General features: G+C 47.6%; 1 protein-coding gene across 1 annotated transcript in view; it reads right to left on the bottom strand.

Moving 5' to 3' along the window:
- The window catches only part of FOXK1 (forkhead box K1), an 85,199-nt gene that overhangs the window by 20,015 nt on the left and 38,060 nt on the right, over positions 1-27,124 (bottom strand). Inside the window, exon 2 of the mRNA XM_028705627.2 lies at positions 22,381-22,578. Within this exon, the coding sequence (XP_028561460.2) occupies positions 22,381-22,578 (198 nt within the window). The remainder of the gene's footprint in view (positions 1-22,380; positions 22,579-27,124) is intronic.

Raw genomic sequence — 27,124 nt, 5'->3', positions numbered from 1 at the left:
AGGTCACGATGTTTAGCTGGTGATATGCCATGAAGCTGAAAAACCAGATTGTCTCCAGCACTACTGACCAGATGAGGGCGTAGGTGGCAAATACCCAAACTCCCCTTTCTGGGAGCCCAGCACACCAAACCCCACAGAGATAAGGACAGCATCAAAGCCAGCCAATTAGCTTATATCAAAGCGAGTGACTATAAACCTATATGAGCTCCTTGCTACAACAACTACCTATTAATTGTGGAGTTACCTTGACTACCAAGAGGGCGTGTGGCAGAACTTCCGGAACGGTTCACCTGTGGTTCCAACACAAGCAAGGTAAGGTAAAGGTAAAGGACCTCTGGATGGTTAAGCCCAGTCAAAGGTGACAATGGGGTTGCGGCACTCATCTCGCTTTCAGGACAAGGGAGCCGGTGTTTGTCCGCAGACAGCTTTCCAGGTCGTGTGGCCAGCAGGACTAAACTGCTTCTGGGACACCGTGACAGAAACCGGAGCGCACGGAAACACCGTTTACCTTCCCGCCAGAGCGGTACCTATTTATCTACTTACACTTGTGTGCTTTCAAACTGCTAGGTTGGCAGGAGCTGGGGCTGAGCGACGGGAGCTCACCGCGTCATGGGGATTTGAACTGCTGACCTTCCGATCGGCAAGCCCAAGAGGCGCAGTGCTTTAGACCACAGCGCCATGCGCGTCCCTGTATTCCAACACAAGAACCTGCACAGGGGACAGGTAGAAAGAATCTGGAAGCTGCTGGCCTTGATACCAGACTCCTTAATCCACATCAGCAGCGACTCCCTTTTGCTGCAAGAGATTTCGGCAGCAACATGCGATGAAAGCAGCGGAGAATCACAGTGAGGAAAAATGCCACAAGATGGCACTCGTGGCACGAGCTATAAATCTGGAGGAAGGGGCTGGGGGGAAGAGAGAGAGAGTGAGAACGTGTGCCAAGCAACAAAGCAGAAAAATAATGACTGCTTGCTGAAACCGCTGCCTCTCCCAGACAAAACAGGAGCAACTGGGAGGATTCATAAGCAGGTCAAGACAGATGATCAAACAGATTGGACTGGGTGCGGAATGGGGAGAGAAGGAATGCTTTTAGGGGGGTGAATTGCAATGGGGCAATTCAGCACCGGGGCGGAGGGTGGGCTTTCGGCTAGCCAGTCATCCGCAAGGAGGAGCCCTCAGCATCCACAGCTGAAGGCGGCAGGATAAGTACTATGAACATAATAATAATAATAATAATAATAATAATAATAATAATAATAATAATTTATTTATATCCCGCCCTCCCCAGCTGAAGCCGGGCTCAGAGCACCCTTAACAGTCGTGCACAGCACACATTCGCTCCATGCCCTTGGCAAAGGGTCAGGAAAATCCACAACAGGCAGCGTGGTGCAGTGGTTAGAGTGTTGGGCGAGGAGACAAGGGTTCGAATCGCCACTCAGCCATGAAGCTCACTGGGTGGGCCAGTCGCTGCCCCTCGGCCTGGCCTCCCTCACAGGGTTGTTGTGGGGGGTTAAAAAAAAGTAGGAGGAGGACCATGAGAAGCACCTTGAGTTCCTTGTAGGAAAAAAGTGGGATAGAAATGTAATAGGGAAGTAAATAATAAAATCGATGGACACTGTTTAACTGGCACCATCAATGTTTATTCTGTGATATATTTATGCCTATCTGTCTATCTTCTATTCTTCCTCCACAAAGCTCAGCTTTTCAACACAGGCACCGAAAAGCTAAGCAAAATGCAAGTTTGGGGTAGAGGCAATTGCTGTCGCAGCTCCTAATTCTACCGAAACAAGGCCTGCTAAGACACAGTGCAGAGAGGAAGGCCAAGCCTTTTGCATCAGTGTCTGTGTGCCCACCTCTGAATTTGCAGCGCAGCCTGGGCGTTCTTGAAAGATATCCCTGCAGCCCAGAAATGGAAGCAAGAAGAAATTCCGACGAAAGAAGAATGGCAGACAAAATTAATGGACTACGCAGAATTGGACAAAATGACAGGAAGGATTTGAAACCTGTGGGACCAGAGATTTACAGAAGGTTGGAAGAAATATACGAACTATTTGAAGAGCACTTTCTTTGGAAGCCAAACGTGCTCCGTTTTGAGTGTGATGCTTCCGATCTGAGTGCCACACTTCCATTTTGAGTGTTACGCTGAGGTCTGTCTGTTTTTGCGGGTCTTTCGTTTTTGTTTTTTTTGTGACTGTGTGGAACCCAGTTCAGCGACGGATTGATTGTGTGACTGCAGTACATTGTTTATTGCTTTCATTTTATGGATCAATGGTCTCGTTAGATAGTAAAATTCCTGTTAAATTGCTGTTTTAGGGTTTGTTTTTAAAAATCTGGAACAGATTAATCCATTTTGCATTACTTTCTATGGGAAAGCACACCTTGGTTTTGGAACGTTTTGGTTTTGGAACGGACTTCAGGAACGGATTAAGTTTGAGAACCAAGGTACCACTGTACAGTATTAAAATCACTTAAAACAAATTAAGAGTCCAGATGGGTGGGGTATAAATGAATGAATGAAGGGTAGGTCATATGTTGTGCACATGTCTATCTACCATTATTTATTATCTATCATCAATCTATCAAGCTATCAACTGTCTGTCTGTCAGCTGTCAAAGGCTAGGATAAAGTTCTGCATCTTCAGCACATGACTAAAACGCCACAATGTCGGTGCCAGATGCATCTCTGACGGGAAGAAGGTTGCAAGACATTGGGGGTGGGGGGTGGGGGGGCTGCTGGTCCGACTGCCCAGTCTGAGTGGAAGGCTACTCAGGGGTAAGCCCTATTGCTCACAGCAAGACTTGTGATTTCTTGGAATCTGTACTGGCAGGAAAAATTATTCCACCCGGAGATGTTGATCACACACTCAGCCAGCTGTGATTCGCTTCTCTCTGTGTGTCAATTTGTCCTACAGACCGAGAATTATTCATGTACATCCGCAATTCTTGGTCTACGAGACACAGACACATGTGCCTCTGCATTTGCTTCGCGGAACAAAAAATGGAACTGCATCCCAAGCCAGCGAAATCAGAGCTCTGTGGTCTAGGATAACGTGGAAATGGGAGCAGATCGTCTTAGAAACTTTCCATTATGCACTGAATACAGTCTACAGGTTAACAAGCTTGCCGTGCCAATTAAAAAGACATCAGAGAAAACTGCCAGTGGGGGGGGGGGGGAGAGAAAGAGGTAGAAAGGTACATCTCTAATAGAAAAATAAGGCTATATAATAATAAAACCAAACTAGCACCCAAGTACTTATTCTTAAGAAATGGAGGCAGTGAGAGATTTTACTTCCTTGGGCTCCATGATCACTGCAGATGGTGACAGCAGTCACAAAATTAAAAGACGCCTGCTTCTTGGGAGAAAAGCAATGACAAACCTAGACAGCATCTTAAAAAGCAGAGATATCACCTTGCTGACAAAGGTCCGTATAGTTAAAGCTATGGTTTTCCCAGTAGTGATGTATGGAAGTGAGAGCTGGACCATAAAGAAGGCTGATCGCCGAAGAATGGATGCTTTTGAATTCTGGTGCTGGAGGAGACTCTTGAGAGTCCCATGGACTGCAAGAAGATCAAACCTATCCATTCTTAAGGAAATCAGCGCTGAGTGCTCACTGGAAGGACAGATCGTGAAGCTGAGGCTCCAATACTTTGGCCACCTCATGAGAAGAGAAGACTCCCTGGAAAAGACCCTGATGCTGGGAAAGATGGAGGGCACAAGGAGAAGGGGACGACAGAGGATGAGATGGTTGGATAGTGTTCTCGAAGGTACCAGCATGAGTTTGGCCAAACTGTGGGAGGCAGTGGAAGACAGGAGTGCCTGGCATGCTCTGGTCCAGGGGGTCACGAAGAGTCGGACATGACTAAACAACGACAACAACTTATTCTTATGCAGCAAAAAGGGGTAACACCCAACAACCAAGATGAGGGAGATATTGTGGATCTGGAACAGGCTCAGAAAAGGGAAACCCAAATGGTGGGAGGGGATACAGTGACTCCCCTGTGAGGAAAGGTGGCAGCCTTGGAGACATTTTGGCTTAGAGAAAAGGAAAGTAAGAAGCACCACGATAGGAGTTTGTGAACATATGTGTGGCATGGAGAAAGTGGAGAGAGGAGAGCGTTCCTCCTTCTCCCATGATACCAGAACTCACGGCCGTCCGATGGAGCCAAATGTTGGAAGATTCAGGACAGATAAAAAGGATGGAGTTCTTTACGCAGAGCGCATAGTTAAACTATGGAACTCCCTTCCACCGGAAACAGCGATGGCCACTTTAAAAGCAGAGTGGACAAATTTATGGAGGAAAGGACTATAGATGGCTACTCTCCGCAGTGGCTGTGCGCAGATGGGAGATGTTTCTGAATATCAGTGGCTGGAAACCATGGAACGGGAGAGGGTTCTGGGTTCGAATCCTGCTTGTGGGTTTCCCACAGGTATCTGCTTGGCCACGGTGAGAACAGGATGCTGGATTAGGTGGGCCATGGGCCTGATCACAGAATCATCACAGAACTGGGATCCCAAGCGTTCTCTAGTCCAACCCCCTGAAATAAGGGAAACTTTTTGCAAAACATGGGGCTCCAACTCACAGCCCTGTGATTAAGAGTCTCGTCTCTCACTATATATCTATATATATACACACCTATCTCTCTATCTATCCTGGACTTCCATCCTCCCCTCTGTGGGTCCTATTATTTCCTCCCGCATCTTTTATGACAGTCCAAATCCTTTGCATCTCCACTGTGTCCAGAATTCAACCTTAAACTACAAGTGATATTCTAATCCTAATACAGTGGAACCTCTACTTAATGGATGTAATCAGTTTCTGAGGTCCATCTGTAAGTCGATCCGAGTCTCTGATAGAAGTGCCATTGTGCGCATGTGCATTTGGCGGCGGCGCGCTTCTGTGCATGTGCAGGCAGCAGCCGCTTCTGCGCATGTGCGAATCGCGGCAAAACTGGTATTTACTTCCAGGTTTGCTGCGGTCGCAACTTGGATCGGGCCCAAGTAGAGGCGGTCGTAAGAAGAGGTTCTACTGTAATGTTTTTAACTGCTTGTAATGGTCTTTAAGATAAGTTATAAATTTTTCCCATTCCTTATTAAAATTTTGGCCTTCCTGATTTCTGACCCTTCCGGTCATTTTAGCCATTTCAGTATAGTCCGTCTACTTCATCTGCCATTCTTCTCTTATGTTTTCTACCGACGAGCTGCAGCCCTCCTCCAAAAGCTCCCCAAACTCCTTGCATGTTAGGATGGGATGCAAATGTAGTGAATGGCTAAATAGAGTGAATTTAAGGAGCCATTCTTTGAGCCTAGTTCTTCTCTGTGTTCTGAACAGATCCCGGGCGTCTCTCAAGCAGAGGGCTATTCTAGCCTGGCTGCTTAGGATTCGGTGAAACGGCAACGCAACCAGAAGCCTTTGCTATGAAAAGGATGCGCTCTGTGCCCTCGAGCTATGCCGGGGTCCTCAACTGCTCTGATCCGTATGCGATGCCAAGCCAAACTATTGCTTGGACAGAGCCAGCTAGAAGGAAAACACAGCCTGATTCGTTCAGCCCTTCTGCTGTCATTGCTCCCCAAAAGCTAAGCTGTGGTTTTGCTCAATGCAAAGCTTTGTAGTTGACTTGCTCCCAACAAACCATGAGCTGTCACTAAGGTTTGTTCTTGGTTTAGTGCTTGCGGTTGTGCCAGAAGGGGCTGGTGGGATTTGTAGTCTTACAACCTCTGGCGAGCCACAGATCTCAACTCAGATATATAAAGCTAGGAGTCAAATAGCTCCTGAAACCAAGATTGAAGTTGCCAAAAATGGAATGTCTAGCTGCCATTTTGGGACAAGACGGCTTAAAAGTCTTATTTCTCAAGTGATGGACTGACCGTGATTGATTCTCAGTTGAATATCTGGCTAGTTCAGATGACAACTTTCAGCTAGGTTAAGAGCTTTGAGTACTTAAAGAAGAAAAGTCGCTTTATCCAGCGACAGTCCACATATATATTGGCCTATTCCGACCTCTTTTTCTTGATGGTGACTGCTCGTGCTCAGGCTGCACAGAAAAAGCAATTTGGTTCCAGAAATTCGTTCCGATTGTGCAGATAAAACATAACTGATAGAATTCTACAGGAAGGGGTATCAGTGTGTGCCTGGCTAATTTCGAACACAGATCCCAACCCGTCCTGGATTTAGATGACATCTTTTATTTGCACGGCACACACTTGAGATACACGTTAGAGGACCCTTGTATTCTATCAAGCGCATTATTCATTCTCACAATGAACTCTGGGGAGGCTACCTTTGCTCCCATTTTAGAGGTGCAAAACTAAGGCAGAAATCAAACCTAGCACAGACTTAAAGCCTGCCTAAGGCGACAGAAACTGGCACATGGCCCTTCATCGTGTTGCGGCCACCGGCTAGCCCGAGACAGCCAGCGATCCTGACGAGCATTTCGATACGCCAGATCGAAATGTGACACGCCAGCCACAGAGTCTCCCGGCGGGCTTTGCCAAACACGACCCAAACGAGAAAGAAAGAGCAAGCGAGCAATGAAGATAATCTGAGCAATTCCAGCCTCTGCTTTCCCCATAAAACCCTGCTGTTTCCAATTAGGGCACAATTCAATTTAGACATGCGTTACGAGAAACAGAATGCACACATCTGAAGACCGCGGACATTTGCAAAGGACGCGCATCTCCGGGGAGAAGGCAAGGCAATTATATTGAAAGCATATTTTTTTTTGGAATGTAAGCTATCTCGAGAATCAAATCTGCACTGATCTGAGACTCGAAGATGAACACAAATCTAAGCCGGCCTCCCCCTTTCACGCTCTGTGGCTCCGCGTCACTCATTTCCCTTGACAGCGAGCTCCTGCAGAGTTTCGTTTCCCCTCTTTCTCACGAGCCACCAATGCAGCCGTCCTCTGTGGTCCACGCAGGGAACTCCAATATGTTCAGGGCAGCTGCTGTTGCAATACTGGCAAAGCTACCTGTGTGGCTTCCGGCCCACGATCGTCGCAGTTACCTGCATTTCACAGAGTTTGCAGGAGAAGCGTTCAAGTTGGCACAGATGTCCCAGGTCCCCACGTGGGGAAAAACAAAACAAAACCACATAGATTCCTTGAACGTAAAACTTAGGTTTAGAGGGTCTAGGGTCAATCTGCTCAATCTGGTTGCCGGGTTTGTTTTCTAAGATATACATTTAAAAAACGTATTCATCTTTTTAACGGGGAAAAGCAACTTGCAACATTAAGAACCACCATGAAACAGCCTAAACCTAAAGCAACAAAACCATGGACCAGAAACAATCGAGAACATCTAGCTAAAAGTTGAGTGCTGAAAACAAGCCAAAAATCAAACTGCAAATCAAGTTTAAAACGGCTGGGAAGACAGGAATGTCTTTGCCTCGTGCCTAAGAAGCTGGCAAAGCGAATCTGCTAGCCGAGGGGCCACCACTGAAAAGGCCTTTTCTCACAGTGGCGAGGTTATTATTAGCCCAGGTTTGGAAACAACAGCAATTGCCAACAGTAGAAGAATGGCGACAGAAGGTAATGGAATACGCTGCAATAGCTAAATTTAATGGGGAAAATTCGAGAAGAGGGCGAAGAAACATTTGAAAAAGAATGGGGAAAATTTATGTCGTACATAGGAAAGATAAGGTGAAATAGTGAAACCAGTAGAACTGAAACAAACCTCATAATGTGAAATACAAAGAAATTTACAGGATAATGAAAATAGTAAGTAGTAAAATGTACAATGTGACTAATGTAACTAACAGTAGCTGTAAATGAATATAGACAGACAACAAGAATTGTGTATATATAGAAGGATTTGTTTGTTTAGAGATATTCTATGGACAAACATGGAAGAAGAACAACAATACACTGGTACCTCGGGTTACATATGCTTCAGGTTACAGACTCCGCTAACCCAGAAAAAGTGCTTCAGGTTAAGAACTTTGCTTCAGGATGAGAACAGAAACTGTGCAGTGGCAGCATGAGGCCCCATTAGCTAAAGTGGTGCTTCAGATTAAGAACAGTTTCAGGTTAAGTACGGATCTCCGGAACGAATTAACCTGAAGTGTATGTAACCCGAGGTACCACTGTATTGTTGTTCTTCTTCCATATTTGTCCATAGAATATCTCTAAACAAACAAATCCTTCTATACATACAATTCTTGTTGTCTGTCTATATTCATTTACAGCTACTGTCAGCTAACCCGAGGTACCACTGTATACAAAATGGATGAAGACAATGCGAAAAATTTAGATGCGATATAAAAAAGCCAGAAAAAGGAAGGAGGGAAGCCAGCTTTTAGGAGCAAATATAAATGTAAAATGTAATACAATATGTGTATGTGGAGTATGTAACTGAAAAACCAATAAAGATGATCTAAAAAAGAAAAAAGAAAAGGCCTTTTCTCCCCTTTCTGCTCCCTTGGAGGAGGCACACAGAGATAGGGCCCTCCTGAGTTGACTTTTTTTCTTGCAGGGGAGCCCTAAGAGAAAGTGAGATCTCTCCCCCCCCCCCCCCATCTGAAGTGGGACAGCCTGTGCTATCACCTTCATCCCAGTTCTGCCTGCTGCATGTTAAGGCCAGTTCAAAGAGGAAACGAGAGAATCCTAGAATTGCAGAGTTGGGAGGGACTACGAGGGTCATCTAGTCCAACCCCCTGCAAGGCAGGAATCTTTTGCCCAATGTGGGGAATCAAACCCATGACTCTGAGGCTAAGAGTCTCACACGCTACCAGCTGAGCTGATTCAGATTTGATATTTGCATTCTGCTTTTCCAGCAACAAATGCTAACATCAGCGGTCCGACGAAAGAAGAAAGGCAGACAAAATTAATGGACTACGCAGAATTAGATAAAAAGACAGAAAGGATTCGAAACCTGTGAGCAACTGTAATCAACAAATTACATTAGTAGGACTACAAGAAGTTTTATAAGGAGGAATATATGAAACATTGCAAAATAGAGAACGAATAGAGATATTAGTTATAAGATCTAAATGTAATAGTGAAAGTAAGAAATGTAAATTAAGGGAATAGATTGGAAAATTTTCAGACAAAGTAAAAAAAAACTGTGTAAGATATAAAAGTATGTTTAATTATTGTTGAAAATGATATGTTAAAAAACTAATAAAATTTATTTTTTAAAAATTGCTAACATTAGCGGGGACCCAAACGCAAACTACAGAGTCAAACACGGTAACATATAAACTGAGCAAGTGTCAACAACAAATTTGTCAGAACACTCAACACAATTCAGTAAAGTGCTAATACAGTGGTACCTCGGGTTAAGTACTTAATTCATTCTGGAGGTCCGTTCTTAACCTGAAGCTGTTCTTAACCTGAGGTAACACTTTAGCTGATGGGGCCTCCTGCTGCAGCCATGCCGCCGGAGCACGATTTCTGTTCTCATCCTGAAGCAAAGTTCTTAACCCGAGGTACTATTTCTGGGTTAGCAGAGTCTGTAACCTAAAGCGTATGTAACCCGAGGTACCACTGTACTTCAAAATATTGCAATGAATTTGCTGAGCACTAGGCCTGTTTTGGATGACACCCTCTCTCTGCAAAGGGCTTCTTCCTCCCTCTCAGGCAATAAGAACTTCAACGGGGTTTTTTAAAACCGGCTGGCTCAAAAGCTTTGCGTTTGGCAGCCATTGCAGAGTTTTAGCTTGTTTTGACTATCGAGTCCTGAAGCTGATTTGGTTCTGGAAGGAGGCAGAATTGTGGAGAGGCCACACCAGAGCCCCCGAAAGGGCCTGATTTGCACTGTCTCTCTCTCCCCCCCCCCCCCCCCGCCAGCAACCTAAAAAAACCAAAAGTGCCTCCTAATGTCTGCAAAATCTTTGCTTGAAACCGGCTGCTGTTTTGGCCGTCCTCAGCGAGCATGATCTCACAGACAGGATGTTTCTATTGGCTTTCTCTTGCAAGGCCGAATTCCACATTTCTCTCAGTTGTGCAACATGGCAATACAAGCTCCCCATCCCCTTTTTAATGCTTTATTTTTTACCACAAAAATGCACGCCCCGTATCTGAAACAAAGCACAAAGCAAGCGGGGCTCAGTCATTTCCTCCCTCACTGAAACCCTGAAAAAAGGAGTAAGTTTTTTTGTGTGTGTGTGGAGGGTTCTCGATGACCGTCAGAGGCAAATATTTCAGCTGCTGGAGACCCCGGGGGGAGCGTGGGTTTCCCCCCCCCCCCGGGGCATCTGCAAGAAGAGAATGCTGGGCCGCGAGGGCCACTGACTTCCTACGTTCTCGAACTCTGGTCTCCCAGGTCTTGGGAGGATGTCCCTTAGAGAAGGACCTGAACTATTTCCCTTGAAGCCCGAGTTTCATAGAATCATAGTGAATTGGAAAGGACTCTGAGCATCACCTAGTCCAGGGTAGGCAACCTGAGGCCCGGGGGCCGGATGCGGCCCATTCGCCTTCTCAATCTGGCCCAGATAAGGTTCCTGTATACTCATACGCTTTTCATACCGGTAGACAACTGCATTGGATCATCTAGTCCAGCGGTTCTCAACCTGTGGGTCCCCAGATGTTGTTGGAATACAACTCCCATCACCCCTAGCTAGCAAGGCCAGAGCTCAGGGATGATGGGAGTTGTAGTCCAACAACACCTGGGGACCCACCAGTTGAGAACCGCAGATTCTAGTCCAAGGGTAGGCAAACAAAGGCCGGGGGGCCGGATCCGGCCCAATCGCCTTCTAAATCCGGCCCACGGACAGTCCAGGAATCAGCGTGTTTTTCCATGAGTCGAATGTGTCCTTTTATTTAAAATGCATCTCTGGGTTCTTTGTGGGGCCTGCCTGGTGTTTTTAAATGAGTAGAATGTGTGCTTTTCGAATTCTTTCTTAAGAATGACCAGAAACTGTTTTTATATGCAACTTCAGCGGCAAGGTTGTTGTTGGCCCAGGTTTGGAAACAGCAACAAGTGCCAACATTAGAAGAGTGGCAGTACAAGGTTATGGAATATGCAGAAATAGCTAAATTAACAGGGAAAATTCGACAACAAGGTGACAAAACATTTCAAAAAGAATTGGGAAAATTTTATGCCATATATAGGAAAGATAAGGTGAAATGGTGAAACCTGTAGAATCAAAATAAACCTCATAATGGGAAAATACAAAGAAATTTACTGGACAATAATAACAATAAGAAGTAAAAATGTATCAAGTGACCAATGTAACTAACAGTATTTGTAAATGAATATAGACAGACAACAAGAATTGTATATATAGAAAGATTTATTTGTTTACAGACATTTTATGGACAAATGTGGAAGAAGGACAATTATATACAAATTGGATAAAGACAATGTGAAAAATTAAGAGACAACACAAAAAGCCAGAAGAAGGAAGGAGGGAAGTCAGCTCTTAGGAGCAGGTATAAATGTAAAAAGTAATGTAATATGTGTATGTATAGTATGTAACTAAAAAACTAATAAAGATTATCTAGCAAAATAAAAAAAAGGAAAAAAAGAAGGTGTGCTTTTATTTAAAATGCCTCTCTGGGTTATTTGTGGGGCACAGGAATTCGTTCATTATTTTTTCAAAATATAGTCCAGCCCCCCACAAGGTCTGAGGGACGGTGGAGAGGCCCACGGCTGGAAAAGGTTGCTGACCCCTGATCTAGTCCAAATCCCCTGCAACGCAGGAATATTCAGCTGCTGCCCAGGACGGGGCTCGAACCTGCAACCTTGGCGTTCTCAGAGCCACGCTCTAACCAACCCAGCTGTTGTTTTCCTCTGGGTTTGTTTCATTTGACGTTTTAACGTGCCGCAAACCACGTTGAGTTATTTTCCTTTAAGGTACAAAGCGGTACAGGAATAAAACGTGGAGGCAAAGCAAATTAATTGCTTAATCGAAAAAAGGAAATTCAGAAGAAGGGGGAAAGGAGGGGAAGAGGAGGAGTCGGAGTCTAATAATAATTCCTCAAAGCAGCAGCAGTTTCCACAGTGGAACGGCTGACGGGAGCACGCTGGGCTGGGTTTAGTTGACTCAACTTTTCTCCAGGTGCCGGGAAAAAAGAAATGTAAACTTTCAAGAAGGGGGAGAGAAAAAAGAAACGGAAGAGGTTCTTTTTGCAAAGAGGAGGGGAGATTTCTGGGAAGTAAACAGAGAGGCGGGCAAGAGGCAGAAGGGGTCAAGGGATCGTTTGCTGGGCGCTGCCAGGCTGCCTCTGGTTTCTGTTCCCTTGCAGTTAGAAAGCCCTGCCCCTTAAGTGTGGGGAGGAATAGGAAGGGGAGAGGCGAGCCAAGGCTCCGGTTTCCAGAAAGGAAAGTAAACTTAGGATCTGCAAAAAGTGCCCCCCCTTCCTTCCCTGCCCCGGATGGCCAATCAGGGCACGGCGAGGCAGAGGCGCACCAAATTAGGCAAGTGAAACAGCTACCAAAGCAAGAGGGGGGGGGGGAAGCTGAGCTGATGAGATCAGACTCCCAAGGGAGGGGTGGGGAGGAAGGGCTAGGAGTCCCCACCCACCTCGCTTTCACAGAAGGATTGCTGACATTCCTAGAAGACGAGGAGGAGAAGTTGCTCCTACAAAATTAGCCAACCCCAAAGAACCACATTTCAAAAAAGGCCAATTTCCTTGCAGAGGGTCAGTGGGCAAGGGGGGGGGAGTGTTGCCACTGGACAGGGGCTGCGATTCCGACAGCCGGCCAGCTGGAAGCAACCTGAAAAACTGCTAAGCAGGCACTGTTCCTGTTTTTGTTTTTTTTAGCTCCAGGTTCCTGCGACACGGGAGGCGCTGTGGGTTAAACCACAGAGCCTAGGACTTGCCGATCAGAAGGTTGGCGGTTCAAATCCCCCGATGGGGTGAGCTCCCGTTGCTCGGTCCCTGCTCCTGCCAACCTAGCAGTTCGAAAGCACCTCAAAGTGCAAGTAGATAAATAGGTACCGCTCTGGCGGGAAGGTAAATTGTGTTTCCATGCGCTGCTCTGGTTTGCCAGAAGCGGCTTAGTCATGCTGGCCACATGACCCGGAAGCTGTACGCCGGCTCCCTCAGCCAGCAAAGCGAGATGAGCGCCGCAGCCCCAGAGTCAGCCACGACTGGAACTAACGGTCAGGGGTCCCTTTACCTTTACCTGCAACAGAGGGGTAGGCTGCCTCTGGTCGTGGAGGCTCCACTGAGCTCACGGCAGCTGAATGGTTCTGCTATCGACCCCGCAAATCTGCCTAACCCACAGCCGTCAATCACCCGAGCTCGCGGGAGCAAATCATGCAAGTTAAAAATTGTGCAATGCAAGGAGAAAGAAGTGCCACTTTGGGCCCCCATAGGCAGGGAACTCGTACTGTACTACTTCCAAAGGGCTTCTTCCCCCTTGTTTTGTCCTCTCAAAACAACCCGGCAAGGTGGCTCAGGCTGACCGATGGTTGACCAGGAAGCTGCCTTCTACAGAATCAAGACGAGTGACCCAGGCACCTCAGTGCAGGCTGCACTGGCCGGCAGCGGCTCTTGAGCACTTCCAACGAGGAAGAATGTGTCTCAGCCTTGCACCACCTGCAGGGCTGGAGCCTGTGGCGTTCTGCATGCAAGACAGCTGCCTGCTTGCCTTTAATGCACGAAAAGCACATTATTATTATTCAAATACAGTGGTACCTCGGGTTAAGTACTTAATGTGTTCCGGAGGTCCGTACTTAACCTGAAGCACCACTTTAGCTAATGGGGCCTCCTGCTGCTGCCGCCGCGTCACCGGAGAATGATTTCTGTTCTCATCCTGAAGCAAAGTTCTTAACCTGAACCACTATTTCTGGGTTAGCGGAGTCTGTAACCTGAAGCGTATGTAACCTGAAGCGTATGTAACCCGAGGTACCACTGTATACTGAAGGCGGCCGATCTCATTCATGTCCGGAGGAAGAAAAGCAGTTTAGAGGAAACCTCGAGAGGTGTGCACAGAAAGGGGATGTTTGTAAACAAGAACGAAAAGGTTGAGCAAAAGAAGGAAACCTCAAGAAAGGCTTCTGCGGGCTTCTTTTCCAAGAAGCTCAGACAGATTTGCTTTATGCTGAAGCCCCAGCAGATGTTAAAAGCGTCGAGCATCTCACAGCCCTTTTCTTGCAGGGCTCGACAGGAGAAGCCAGGGCTATTGACTTCAAGGGGGGGCAGGGAAGCAGAGGAGATATTATGATCTCGGGGTCCCTTTCAATTCTATGTGTGGGGCAGCATTAAAAAATATGCAGGTTATGCGCTGGGTAGCTTTGCCCCCCTCCCTCAAAGCGGCAACCTGGAAACCAATCCCCAAGGTGTGGTTCTTTGTCGGAGAGAGGGAGGGCGTCAGGTGACGAAACCGCAAAGGCTGCTTGTGAAAACAGAACTTGCTGCCCATCGTTTCTCCTGTTTTCACACATGCAAGCTTTGGAACGGAGTCCTTGTAGAGGACAAGGGTTAAGGGTAGCCAAATTCTGTGCTATTGCCATAAAACCTAGGGAACAAGCTGTGCTATCCTAACGATTAAGGCCTGCTTAAATGATAATTTTAGGTTATATGTTAGTGACTAAGTTTTAATTTACCGTATTTTTCGCTCTATAACAGTGTTTCCCAACCTTTTTTGGGCAAAGGCACACTTGTTTCATGAAAAAAATCTCGAGGCACACCACCATTACAGCCCCGTGACGTCAGCGCGCAGCGTCACGCCAGGAGGGACGCACGAAAGTGTAAGTTTCAATTTTTTCCCCTCCCCCTTGCCTTCCTTCTGTGCCAACCGCCAAAAAGCCAAGAAAAAAGCCAAGACTTTAGGGCAGCAGGTCGACACGGAAGAAGCTCCTACCTAAGGACAGGTGCGACGGCCGTGTCCTCTTCTGCCACACTTGGCAGCCCTGCCTCACGGTCGTGACTCCCACCCTGATTTCTCCCCGCAGGTCGAGCGGCACAGGCAGCCCAATGTGTCCAGCCCAGACACAAGCCCCGCTTCCCCACTCTAGATCCTGAATGCGACCAAGTGCTCTGGACTCCCGAGCAGGGTGGGAAAGAGGACTCACATCTGGTAGCCTCCGGGCTCCTCGCCTGCTCGAGGGATGGCATTGCAGGCAAGCTGCCGGCCGTCGCCATCGCCGCCCCCTCATGCGAGTGGACCTGCCCGGAGTGGTGGGCCGGGGGAGGCTCGCTCTCTGTGGGGATGTGGCCCGCACGCGCGGCCCCGCTTCCTCCTGCCCAGGGCTGAGCTCCTTACCCGCGATCTCGGTCTCGCGCACGCGGATCCCACTTATTCTGAAGCTCGTGCCACTAGCCGGGGCTCTCACACCGTGCCAGGGCGAGGCGGCGCGGCCCACTGACGTCATCGCGGCTCGCCGCCGCCCTCGACTTCCCTGTTCCCTCCCCTCCCTCGGGTCGCCGTGGTTACCGAGGACTGCAAGCTGCTCGGGCGAGCGTGGGGCATTAAGTGGGAGAAGGAAAATTAAAATTAAAACTCGCCTGAAGGCCGCCTCTCCGGATATCTTTCGAATTTTTTTATTTTTCCCGCGGCACACCAGGCAACGTCTTGCGGCACACTAGTGTGCCGCGGAACACCGGTTGGGAAACACTGCTCTATAAGACGCACCAGACCACAAGACGCACCTAGTTTTTGGAGGAGGAAAACAAGAAAAAAAAAATTCTGAATCTCAGAAGCCAGAACAGCAAGAGGGATCGCTGCGCAGTGAAAGCAGCAATCCCTCTTGCTGTTCTGGTTTCTGGGATAGCTGCGCAGCCTGCATTCGCTCCATAAGACGCTCACACATTTCCCCTTACTTTTTAGGAGGGAAAAAGTGAGTCTTATAGAGCAAAAAATACGGTATATATATTTTTAACTGTTGCTGTATCTGTATTGTTCCTGTTATACCTAACTGCAACTTCAAATGTATCCCTATTGTGTTTTATGACTTCCTTGATATTGTATGTGGGCTGGAACTGGTCTGTGACCGAAATAAAAATAAAATATTCACATATGCAAGCTTTGGAACGGAGTGACGGAGGGCACTTTGGGGCTGCTTCTCTTCTAACCACGAAAGGAAGGGGAAGGAAAACGTAGGGAGATGCCTTCTGCCAGGGCAAGCAACAAGCCCACCACTGCCTCTCCCAGCCTTTCCCCAACCTGGTGCCTTCCAGATGCTTTGGACTACAGCAGCCATCAGCCAGAACAGGCCTGCCACTTGGGGCTGATGGGAGTTGTAGTCCAGAACATCTCACCCCCCTGGAGAGCGGTGGGGATGCTTAAAGGGGTGCAAAGAGGCAAGGGGCCGGCAGGGGGTGCAAACGACAAACAGAATTTGAAAAGTTGCCACCGCCGGACCAAGGGGTTGGATTAATTAAACTGGATAGTTTTAATTGCACTTTGAATAAATGTGCAATTGACTGTTTTGGCCGATCGATGACTTAAGAGCATCCTTCTTCAAAGATGTTAATCTCCCAGCTGAGAGATCGATTGGGTATGTGATTAACTTTTTATTAGGGGACAGCTCCCCCCTACACACCTCTGAAAAAGTGGGCAGTTTTGCCTATAGAGCGGCAATTTTAAGGAGAAAGGTTTCTGGGGATACGTTAGGTTCTTCAGGGGAACAAACTCTTACCTGGCAGAATTACCTGGTTTTAATAATGTCTTTTATGTATTTGCTCTGTAATGGCTTTGGCTGCACGGGTAAATAACAATCGCCCTATTTGTTACCTCTCTTGAATGTTATTGTGTTGTTATCATCCTTCGGGGGCAGTGCAAACCGCTATTCTGAATAACGCAAAGGGCAGGAGGCAAAGGGGATGAGTTTATGGCAAGAAGAGGGCAGTGGCCCAAACCACTTGGTCTAGGGAGCATATTCACCCAGTCCTTTACCAGTTGCACTGGCTCCTGGTGGAGTATCGGGTCAGGTTTAAGGTGCTGGTCTTGACCTTTAAAGCCCTTTGTGGCTTAGGGCCCTCGTATCTACGGGGTCGCCTCTCCTGGTATGTCCCACGGAGGACCTTAAGGTCCATGAATAACCATAGTTCAGAGGTCCCGGGCCCTAAGGAAGTCAGATTATCCTCCACCAGGGCCAGGGCCTTCTCAGTGATGGCTCCGACCTGGTGGAATGCTCTGCCCCGTGAGACCAGGGCCCTGCAGGATTTAACTTCCTTCCGCAGGGCCTGTAAGACAGAGCTATTCCGCCCGGCTTTCAATTTGAACTTAGCCTGATCTTTTATTCCCCTTCCTCCCCTCCCCATCCCTTTTTATGAAGATCACCCGCTCTGGGATCCCACAGCTGGTTCTCCCCTGGTCTCCTCGCTGGCCCAAGTGGGACTAATTTAGCCAGCTAGCCCTGGTGATCATCGAATGTTTATTGGATGGATTTAGCCCCTAAATTGATTTTTGAATTCTGAATTTATTGTTATTCATGTTTTATACTGTATTTTATTGTTATTCACGTTTTCTACTGTATTTTATTGTTATTCACACTTTATACCGTGTAGCCAGTGTGGTGTAGTGGTTAAGAGCGGTAGTCTTGTAATCTGGTGAACCGGGTTCGCTTCCCCGCTCTTCCACATGCAGCTGCTGGGTGACCTTGGGCCAGTCACACTTCTCTGAAGTCTCTCAGCCCCACTCATCCCACAGAGTGTTTGTTGTGGGGGAGGAAGGGAAAGGAGAATGTTAGCCGCTTTGAGACTCCTTCGGGTAGTGATAAAGCGGGATATCAAATCCAAACTCCTCTTCTTCTATTTTATGCTGTGGGGATTTTTTTGTAGCATCAATTACGTGTTTTAAATTTGTTGTTAGCCTCCCTGAGCCCGGTTTCCTCAACCGGGAAGGGTGGGGTTTAAATAATTTTTTTTTATTATTTATTATTATGGGTCACCAAGTGGGCTAGCAGCCTGGGCCTGTGCACTGCCAGGGAGCTACGGCCGCTCCCTCTTGCAGGAGCCCTGCCCCACGTCGCTCCCTACAGCAGGCATGTCCAAAGTCCGTTTTGGGGGCCTAATCCAGCCCCCCGGCCGGTTTCATCCAGCCCCAGCGCCAGTTTATTTTCTTGGGGTCAAATCTTAGAAAAAAGCTCAACAACCTCAAGCTTAAAAAAAGCTCACGCATGTTCATTTCATCAAATCTGGCCCTCTTTGAAAGAAGTTTGGGCCCCCCTGCGCCCACAGCAAGCTCAGGCCTGCGTGGCTTCTGAGCGACCCGCGACAGAAGCCACCCTGGGATTTCGCCAGTTGATCTGCTCAGGATGGCTCTGTTAACCATCCCTGGCTTTCTGAAGTCTTCCGAGTAGAGGCTTTTCACGGAGACCTTCTCCAGGCTGAGATTCTGCTCTGCTGTGGACAGGCTGTTATCGCTTAGGCAGTGCGAGAAACTCAGATATATGAGCTAATCGCCAAACGGAACCTTTGGGTTGTGGTTGCCACAATGGAATGTCCTGGGTGCCTTTTTTAAAAAATGGGAGTCGTTGTTGTTAATATCATTTCTATACCGCTTTATATTTTAAAGGGGGGGGGGATCTCAAAGCAGTTTACAACACATTAAAACTTCAAATAAGACAATGCAAAATGAAATAAACTCAAGCTTCAAGGAAAACAGTTCAGGTCCTGCTCTAAGGGACATTTTGCTTTCCCCATATTTATTTACCTACTTGATTTCTAAAGCTGCCCCATATCAGAAGGACTCTAGGAAGGCAGTGGGGTGTCGTGGTGAGTGCCAGATGAGGACCTGGGAGATCAGGGTTCGAATCCCCACTCACTGGGTGACCTTGGAGTCAGTCACAGCCTCTTAGCCTACCTCACAGGATTGTTGTAGGGATTAATGGGGGGGGGGGTTGAGCCATGTCCTCCTTGGAGGAAAAAGTGGGATATAAAGGTGAAAAATAAGCTAGTCTGCTGACCTGCTTAAGAAAGTTGGAGGGGCCAGCCAGATGGAGATGTCAGGTGCCAACTTGGAGTCCAGAAATCTCCATGTGGTCTGGAGTATACCTTCAGTATACCTGAAGGAACGTCTCCACCCCCATCGTTCTGCCCGGACGCTGAGGTCCAGCACCGAGGGCCTTCTGGCGGTTCCCTCACTGCAAGAAGCCAAGTTACAGGGAACCAGGCAGAGGGCCTTCTCGGTAGTGGCACCCGCCCTGTGGAATGCCCTCCCACCAGATGTCAGAAAGAACAACTACCTGACATTTAGAAGACATCTGAAGGCAGCCCTGTTCTGGGAAGTTTTTAATGCGTGACATTTTAGTGTATTTTTGGTCTCTGTGGAAACCGCCCAGAGTGGCTGGGGAAACCCAGCCAGATGGGCGGGGTACAAATAATAAATTATTATTATTATTATTATTAGAAGAAGAGTTTGGATTTGATATCCCGCCTTTCACTCCCCTTCAGGAGTCTCAAAGCGGCTAACATTCTCCTTTCCCTTCCTCCCCCACAACAAACACTCTGTGAGGTGAGTGGGGCTGAGAGACTTCAGAGAAGTGTGACTGGCCCAAGGTCACCCAGCAGCTGCATGTGGAGGAGCGGAGACGCGAACCCGGTTCCCCAGATTACAAGACTACCGCTCTTAACCACTACACCACACTGGCTCTTTTTAATTACTATTAATTACTATTATTATTATGGTTGCAATTGGACCCGCACCACTTGCAAAACGCGCCTGGGGAATTTTTAACACTGCTCCCTGGCAGACTCAAGGGCCCCTGTGACTCCAACCGTTGCACAGGAGAGAGACACAGGTGGGTGCCAAGTCTCGCTGCCACCCTTTATCTCATTTGATGCATTTATATTCTCCCGTTCGGCCGAGGCGCTCAAGGCAGGTTACAACTCAAAATGCAATAAAACAAATAAATGGTTCAAAGTATTAAACGCCAAGACTCCTCTCAGGCTGACGGATGGTTCTCTTCGCGGGAGCCCATGGCAAGTGCTCCCTGAACAGAGTCACATTAAACCGCTGCTTAGAACAAACCACGGTTCAATGTGAACAAGCAAGTCGCCTTCTCGACTTTGCAACACACACACCTCCTTCAAGGGAGTGAGAGCAGAGAACAAGGAGTTGTTCTAGTTTAGCTTCACAAGAATTCCGTTGGCAATTCAGCAAGAGTCACGGTTCTGCAAGGATTGGAACTCAGGTCCAACAGTATCACTGCGTTCTCACAGTGCCGCAACACAAAATACAGTGGGACCTTGGTTTTAGAACAGCTTAATTTACGGACAATTTGGATTAAGAACGCTGCAAACCCAGAAGTAGGTGTTTTGGTTTGTGAACTTTGCCTTGGAAGCAGAACATGTTCTGCTTAATGTTGAGTGTGTTCCACGTGTAAATTGAGTCCCCCGCTGCTATGGGAATGGTTTAAGAACGCTTTGGTTTAAGAACAGACTTCCAGAATGGATTAAGTTCGTAAAACAAGGTACCACTGTACTACCTGGTCTGAAAATCACCACTGGGCATGGCTACTGGGTAGCAGAGGAGCCCCCGTTTCCTAGCAATCCTTGAAAACCCAGCCCCACAGCAGGGCATATGGCTAGAAAGCAAAGTTTGATAGAAAGCAGAATTTGATGTATAGCCCTCTTCGTGGGCGGGCTCAGAGCAAAAACACGCTCCTGTGCAAAGAAGGAGCGGTTTAGAAACAAAACACAAAAGTAATCCAGTAACAACTTGGTCCCCTCAAGATGCCAGCAAAGCAGACAGGGCAATGTTATGTATACTTTGCTTGCTGCTCAATGGGCACAGTTTCACAAAATATGCATCCTAACAAATCCCTTCTTCCGCCTCCACCGGGTGCCTTGGTTTCCATGCAACCACAGAGTCGTTGTGAAGAAAGTCGGTGTAAATTTTAATTTGTTTGGGTACTGTAACTTTTTGCACGCTTTGATATTGTTGCCATTTTTTCTCCGTTTCTCTTTTTGCAAACTGCTTTGAGGTTTCTTGTTAAAACAAGCAAGCAGTGCACACGTTTTATGACACAAAGAAACAAACCTAACTTAACCGGGGCATCTTCTATACGAGAGCCAGTCTTGCTCCGAATGTTACATAGCGGTTCTTTTTTTTCTCTGGGCCATACTTGCAGAACAAAAATTTGCTCGTGCCACATTGATTTTTTAATAGACAAGAAATCACAAAAAGCAGCAGCGCCTAGCAGTGCTTGGTTTAGAACAGGAAAGACTTTCCAACATGATCATGGGGAATCCAGAAAGTATGCAACAACGCAGCTACATAAGAAAAGGAGCCATTCCCAAAATATAATACTGATTGTCCTCGAATATTCCTGCCACATTTCCCATCCTCTCCTGCCACACCAGGGTGGAGAAGCCCTGCTCTAGCACGACCCGGGAGAAGTGTAACTTGGCCGGGTTTCGTGATAGAGCCCGTTTAGTTTGGGGTGGCAAAACATGCTTCCCTCCATCGCTGGAGTTAGCAGGGGCAATTTTAGCCATCATTGCAATGGTATCCCCATTTGGGCGAGGGGGGGGGACTTGGGGACAGGAGGCCCAGCGTGACATCCTCTAAATGGTGTGCCAAGGCAAATTTTACTTTTGCGTTGTATTCTGTGAACTGCCCCATGATCTTTTGACGAAGGGTGACATGTAGAATTAATACATACAGAGGTACCCTGGTTCTCAAATGCCTTGGTTCTCAAACGCCGAAAACCTGGAAGTAAGTGTTCCGGTTTTCAAATGTTTTTCGGAAGCTGAACGTCTGATGTGGCTGTCGGTTATTGTTTCCGGGGTGCCTGCACCAATCAGAAGCTGCGCCTTGGTTTTCGAACATTTCGGTAGTCAAACGGACTTCTGGAACAGATTAAGTTTGGTGCTTTCGCTTTTTAATTTGCGTTTTTGTTTTCGAGGCTTTTTCAGTTAATTTGTTTTTGTGACTGTGTGGAAGCCAGTTCAGCTACTGATTGATTGATTGATTGTGTGACTGCAGAAATGGATAAAAGCCCCCCATCCAAACAATGACTATCATCAGTGCAGGTAAGAAAAAATAATAAATTTCATTTTTATCATCTGCAATACTGTCTTATTTATTTTCTAGTACAGAACATTGAATATTGCTTTCATTTTCGTCCTTCCCTTCCACCAGTTTTCCTATTCCATTCTATAGTTTACAGATTCTTTAATTATAAAAATTCATGTTAAATTCATGTTAAATTGCTGTTTTAGAGGTTGTTTTTTTAAAGTCTGGAATGGATTAATCCGTTTTGCATTACCTTCTATGGGAAAGTGTGCCTTGGTTTTGGAACGCTTTGGTTTTGGAACCGACTTCCAGAACGGATTAAAGTTTGAGAACCAAGGGACCACTGCTTGCCTAGAGTCTCTGCAGCGCTAGCCGCCTCTTCATTGCCCTGACCCACCAAAATGACAGGCCTTTCTCTCACTTTGCGCATCAAACACGTGAGCGATGGGTTCCTTTGGGGGGGGGGAAGCGCCCTCAAACTGGTCCTGCAATGGCGATTTGGTGCGGAATAGCAAAGCTCCTCCTTACCTGATCGTGCCGGTAGGAGAGGGCAGGGGGCTGACCAGGCTTCGGAGGTCCGGCTCCGGAATGTGGATCTTAAGCGGCGATATCTGGGGGTAGAGCGGCCGAAGTGGAGGCGACGAGGCTGCTTCCTTCGCCTCCTCTCTGTGGTAGAGCGACGTGAACTGGATCTTGATGGCTGTGCTGGGGAATCGAATAGTACACCTGGGGAAGAGGAAGGAGAGGGAGAAAAAAAAGAGTCAAACGGCCTGCAAAACATTAAGGGCCAATGGTTCGAGACACGCAGCGAGGAGAGAGTCAAAATGGCTGGTTTTCTAAGTCCCGCAGAAAAGAAAGTCCTTCTGCATGCAACACATAAACTATGGAACTCCCTGTTGCAGGAGGGCTGTCAGAGGCTACAACTCCCATTAGCGCCAGCCAGCACGGCTAACTGTCAGGGAATTTGGGAGTTGTAGTTTAGGACCATTTCCAGGGCAGTGTTAGAAACTCAAGATGTATCAGCTGGGCGCCAAATGGCAACTTAAATCAAGGTCGCCACAACAGAATGCCTGTTTACCCAGGGGGTGGGTGAGTGGGTATTTATTTTTGTAATTTGTATACCACCCTATACCCGTAGATCTCAGGGTGGTTGGACTAGATGTCCCCCAGGATCCCTTCCAACACTATATTTCTCCGATTCTACGATTTAAACTACATTGCTTGACCAAAGCTCGCTCTTACAACAATTCACTTGTACGCAAGGAGAAACACGCACTGTGGAAAAACGGAAATGTTATTAACTATGGACTAAGTCAGGGGGTTCTAAACTGCAGGCGCAAACCTGGCACCCAGAAATCTCCACACAGTTGCAACTGGACCTGTGCTGGTAGGAAAGCGTGCCTGGGAAATTCCAAACACTGGTGCCACCCTATAATCTATAACCAGGCCAACTAACAGCATCTCTCCAGGGGATTATGCGGGGGTCTTTCACAGCCCTATCTGCAGGTGCCAATGACCAAATTTGGGACCTTCTACGAGCAAAGCAGAAGGTGGCACTATTATCATCATCATCACTGCAGTCATACCTCGGGTTACAGACGTTTCAGGTTGCGCGATTTTGGGTTGTGCACCGCGCCAAACCCGGAAGTACCAGAATGGGTTATTTCCAGGTTTCAGCGCTTGCGCATGCACAGAAGCACTAAATTGCGGTTTGCGCATGCACAGAAGCACCGAATCGCAACCCGCACGTGTGCAGACGCAGTGCTGCTGTTTGCAAATGCTGCGGGTTGCAAACGTGCTTCCAGCACGGATCACGTTCGCAACCCAAACGTTCACTGTAATAAATTTATTAAATTTATATACTGCCCTATACCCAGAGGTCTCAAGGCGGTTCACAGCATAAAATCTAAATATAAAACCACAAAATATATAGTCAAAATAAAAACAACAATGCAATAACCCCTCCCCCTCCAAGCCAGGGCCCATGCCCTAATGAAACACACCAAAACAAAAGGGTTTTCCTCCTCATGCCTTGTGCAGGTTGCTTTGCTCATGGTGACTGCAAGGTCCCGACTGCAAGGGAAGCCTTCTGCGTCATCACCTGGGCTTGGCTGGGCAGCCGCCCGGCAGCGATGAGACGTGCTCCATTCGCACATCAGGACCCCGAAACGCATCTGCAAAGGTGTGCCCTTTGCAAACCGCTGCCGGAGCGTCACTGGTGCTAAATCCCCCCAGGCCAAAGCAACCTGTCCCGAAGGCAGCTGCCTTGGCCGCAAGAACTCAGAAGGCACAGCTGCATCTACTCCTCTGTACAGGGGTACCTTGGTTCTCAAACGCCTTGGTACTCAAACATCTTGGAACCCAAACACTGCAAACCCAGAAGTAAGTGTTCCGGTTTGCAAACGTTTTTTGGAAGCTGAACGTGCTCCGTTTTGAGTGTTACGCTTCCAATTTGAGTGCCACACTTCTGTTTTGAGTGTTACGCTGAGGTCTGCCTGCTTTTGCTATTTATTTTGTTTTTCTGACTGTGTGGAACCCAGTTCAGCTACTGATATTTTGACTGTGTGACTGCGGTGTATTGTCTATTGATTTCATTTTATGGATCCATGGTCTTGTTAGATAGTAAAATCCATGTGAAATTGCTGTTTTAGGGGTTGTTTTTAATAGTCTGGAACAGATTAATCCGTTTTGCATTACTTTCTATGGGAAAGCGGGCCTGGGTTTTGGAACGCTTTGGTTTTGGAACCGACTTCCAGGATGGATTAAGTTTGAGCACCAAGGGACCACTGTACTCCATACAGCGGTGGAATAGCCAGAGGAGCTCCACCCACTCTCACGAGCAAGGAATTGCCAGTAGGCACTCACTTCACCCAGCATGGCACAGCAATTAGCAGAGGGACCATTCTCCTCTGACCCCAGTGCATAGCCATCATTCTGCAAAATGAACCCCGGCTCCCCAATTTGTCTCAAAGAAGCTTACTCGGCAGCTTGGGAGCTGAGTGTGGCAAGAGTTTTATCGTGCCCTGAAATCACATCAAGGAAAGGGCCCATCAAACGGAAAATAAACTTCCTCAGTCATTGCCTGGCTGCTGTCCATCTATCCTTCTGCGGTGAGCTCCCTTGCCCTCCGCAGCAAATTTGCCAGGGGCTTTCGGACTCACGGGCAGGATGCTGTTAGCACCACTCATATGGCTGGGGGAATGAGAAGGCCGGGCTCCCGGGGGCAACCCCTGCAAAAATGGGAGCAGGCGGCGGAAAGCTCAACACACCGCAGCCGAGTTTGACCTGCAAGCTTTTGCTGAATTGCCGCTCGCCGTTTCTAAGCTTTTTATTCGCTCCGCAGCCTCCTTCCAAGAACGCGAAAGCTTTATCGTCCGTGCTGAGTGTCGTCGCAGGCTAAGGTTCTGAGCCTGTAAAAACTCAGCCATTGCTTTGTGTGATAAAATAAGTCCCCCCCACACACTTTTGTTGTGCTGGACTGCCTCACAATATGACAAGCGACAATGGAGCTGTTTGTTCCACGCCATCAGCAAACAGCCCAGGTTTGCCTCTGCAGTTGGGAAGAAGCTAAAGAACCCTGCACTCGCTTGAACCTTTTTCTCGGCTTTTTCCAGCAGCAAAGCAGGAACGAGCTCGGCGAGTTTTCGCAGCCTCCGCCAGGCACCTTGGGATCAATACATCACCGCTCTGTGAAATCCCCTCGCATAACCTGCATTCCCCAACAAACCAAAACACTCCACCTGCTATTTGCTCCAGGCAAGGCTACACCATTTCGGCGGACATTCTCCCAGCCAGCAGTTATGGCAACCGGCCACACGGACCTCAAACGTGCTATAAGGACGGGCCGTTATGATGGACGTTGTAGCATACAAGTCAATTTTCAGCGGGCGCATTTTTATCGCCAAGACGGCTGGCAGTGCATTGCCAAGGTTACTGCTACCTCTCTACGTCTCTCTTAGCAGCAGCCTCTTAAAAGGATGCGAGATCGCAATTCCAGCTCAGACAGACGCTCCGGGGTGGCAGGAGCAGAAGTCGCCGTCCTGAGTGGAAGCGCCAAGAGCACAACTCCCGTTTCTCGGGCTCACCATTGTTTTCCGTGAAGCCCTCTCATTCTGGCAGTTAAGAATAATGTTTCCAAACGGGGAAAAAACAAATTAAAACTCTTGAACATGCACGCCCACTCAACTCTGCCACTGTGGGCTCCTTCAGGAAAAAGTGCAGGATATAAATTCAATAAATAAGTTACTGTATTTTTCCGTGCATAAGACGATTTTTTTTTATTTTAAAAAAATATTAAAAATTGGGGGGGGTGTCATCTTATACACAGATAGTGCAGATGGGCGATTGGTGGCAGCGGCGAGCAGGAGATTGTCAGCAGCAATGGGGGGGGGGGGAGAGATTGGTGGCTGCGGCAAGGCCTGCTGGCGATTGGCTGTGGCAATTGGCAGCTGCTGGCGGGCAGACGATTGGTGGCTTCGGGAAGGCGTGCGAATGGCAGCGGCAGACAGGCGGGTCCTTGTCAGCAATCCACCCCCCCAAAAGCTCAACAACTCTGAGCAACCCCCCCCCCCATTTCCTTAATGGGGTCGTTCCACAAATGGGGAGCCACTGCAGAAAAGGCCCCGTTCTCATGTTGCCACCCTCCACACCTCTCGTGGGGCAGGCACCCAAAGAAGAGCCCCAGATGAAGATTGCAGGGTCCGGGCCGATCGAAAATACCACTCTACCCTCAACATCCAAAATTTAAAAGCTCACAGGAGATTAATACACACCTAAAACTTGAAGAGCATCATAATAAATATTTGAGGCTAATGCAATTTTTCTTTTTTTTAAAAAAAATGCAATTACTTTGCTGTCCTTCCCCCTTAATTTCAAAAGAATGCATGTTCACCCAAAAAACGTCATTCGTTTTCAACTGCTGAACTGGAGGGGGAAAACGAACGAACAAACAAACAAACAAACAAACAAACAAACAAACCCTGTTCCCAATAACAATAGTAAAGGAGAATAGCAGAAAGAGAAAAAAGGATTCCTTTGTGAATCCCTTCTGTAAAACATCCGGAATTCAACAGCCGCTGCCAAGAATGCATGAATGCACGAGGCTGTAAAGAGAAAGAATAGCAGCGTTTGAAAGCCAGAGATCAGAGAAGACGGGAGAAATAGCGGCATTTAAAAAAAAAATTAAGAGAAGTGTACGGCTGTGGGAAAAATATAAGCAAACTGCAAACAAATCAACAGAGGGAGAAATAAGACTTGGGGCCTCTCCTGCGCC

This window comes from Podarcis muralis, chromosome 14 (assembly GCF_964188315.1).
Source record: "Podarcis muralis chromosome 14, rPodMur119.hap1.1, whole genome shotgun sequence".
Lineage (NCBI taxonomy): Eukaryota > Metazoa > Chordata > Lepidosauria > Squamata > Lacertidae > Podarcis > Podarcis muralis.
This window is presented reverse-complemented; position numbering and strand designations above follow the sequence as displayed.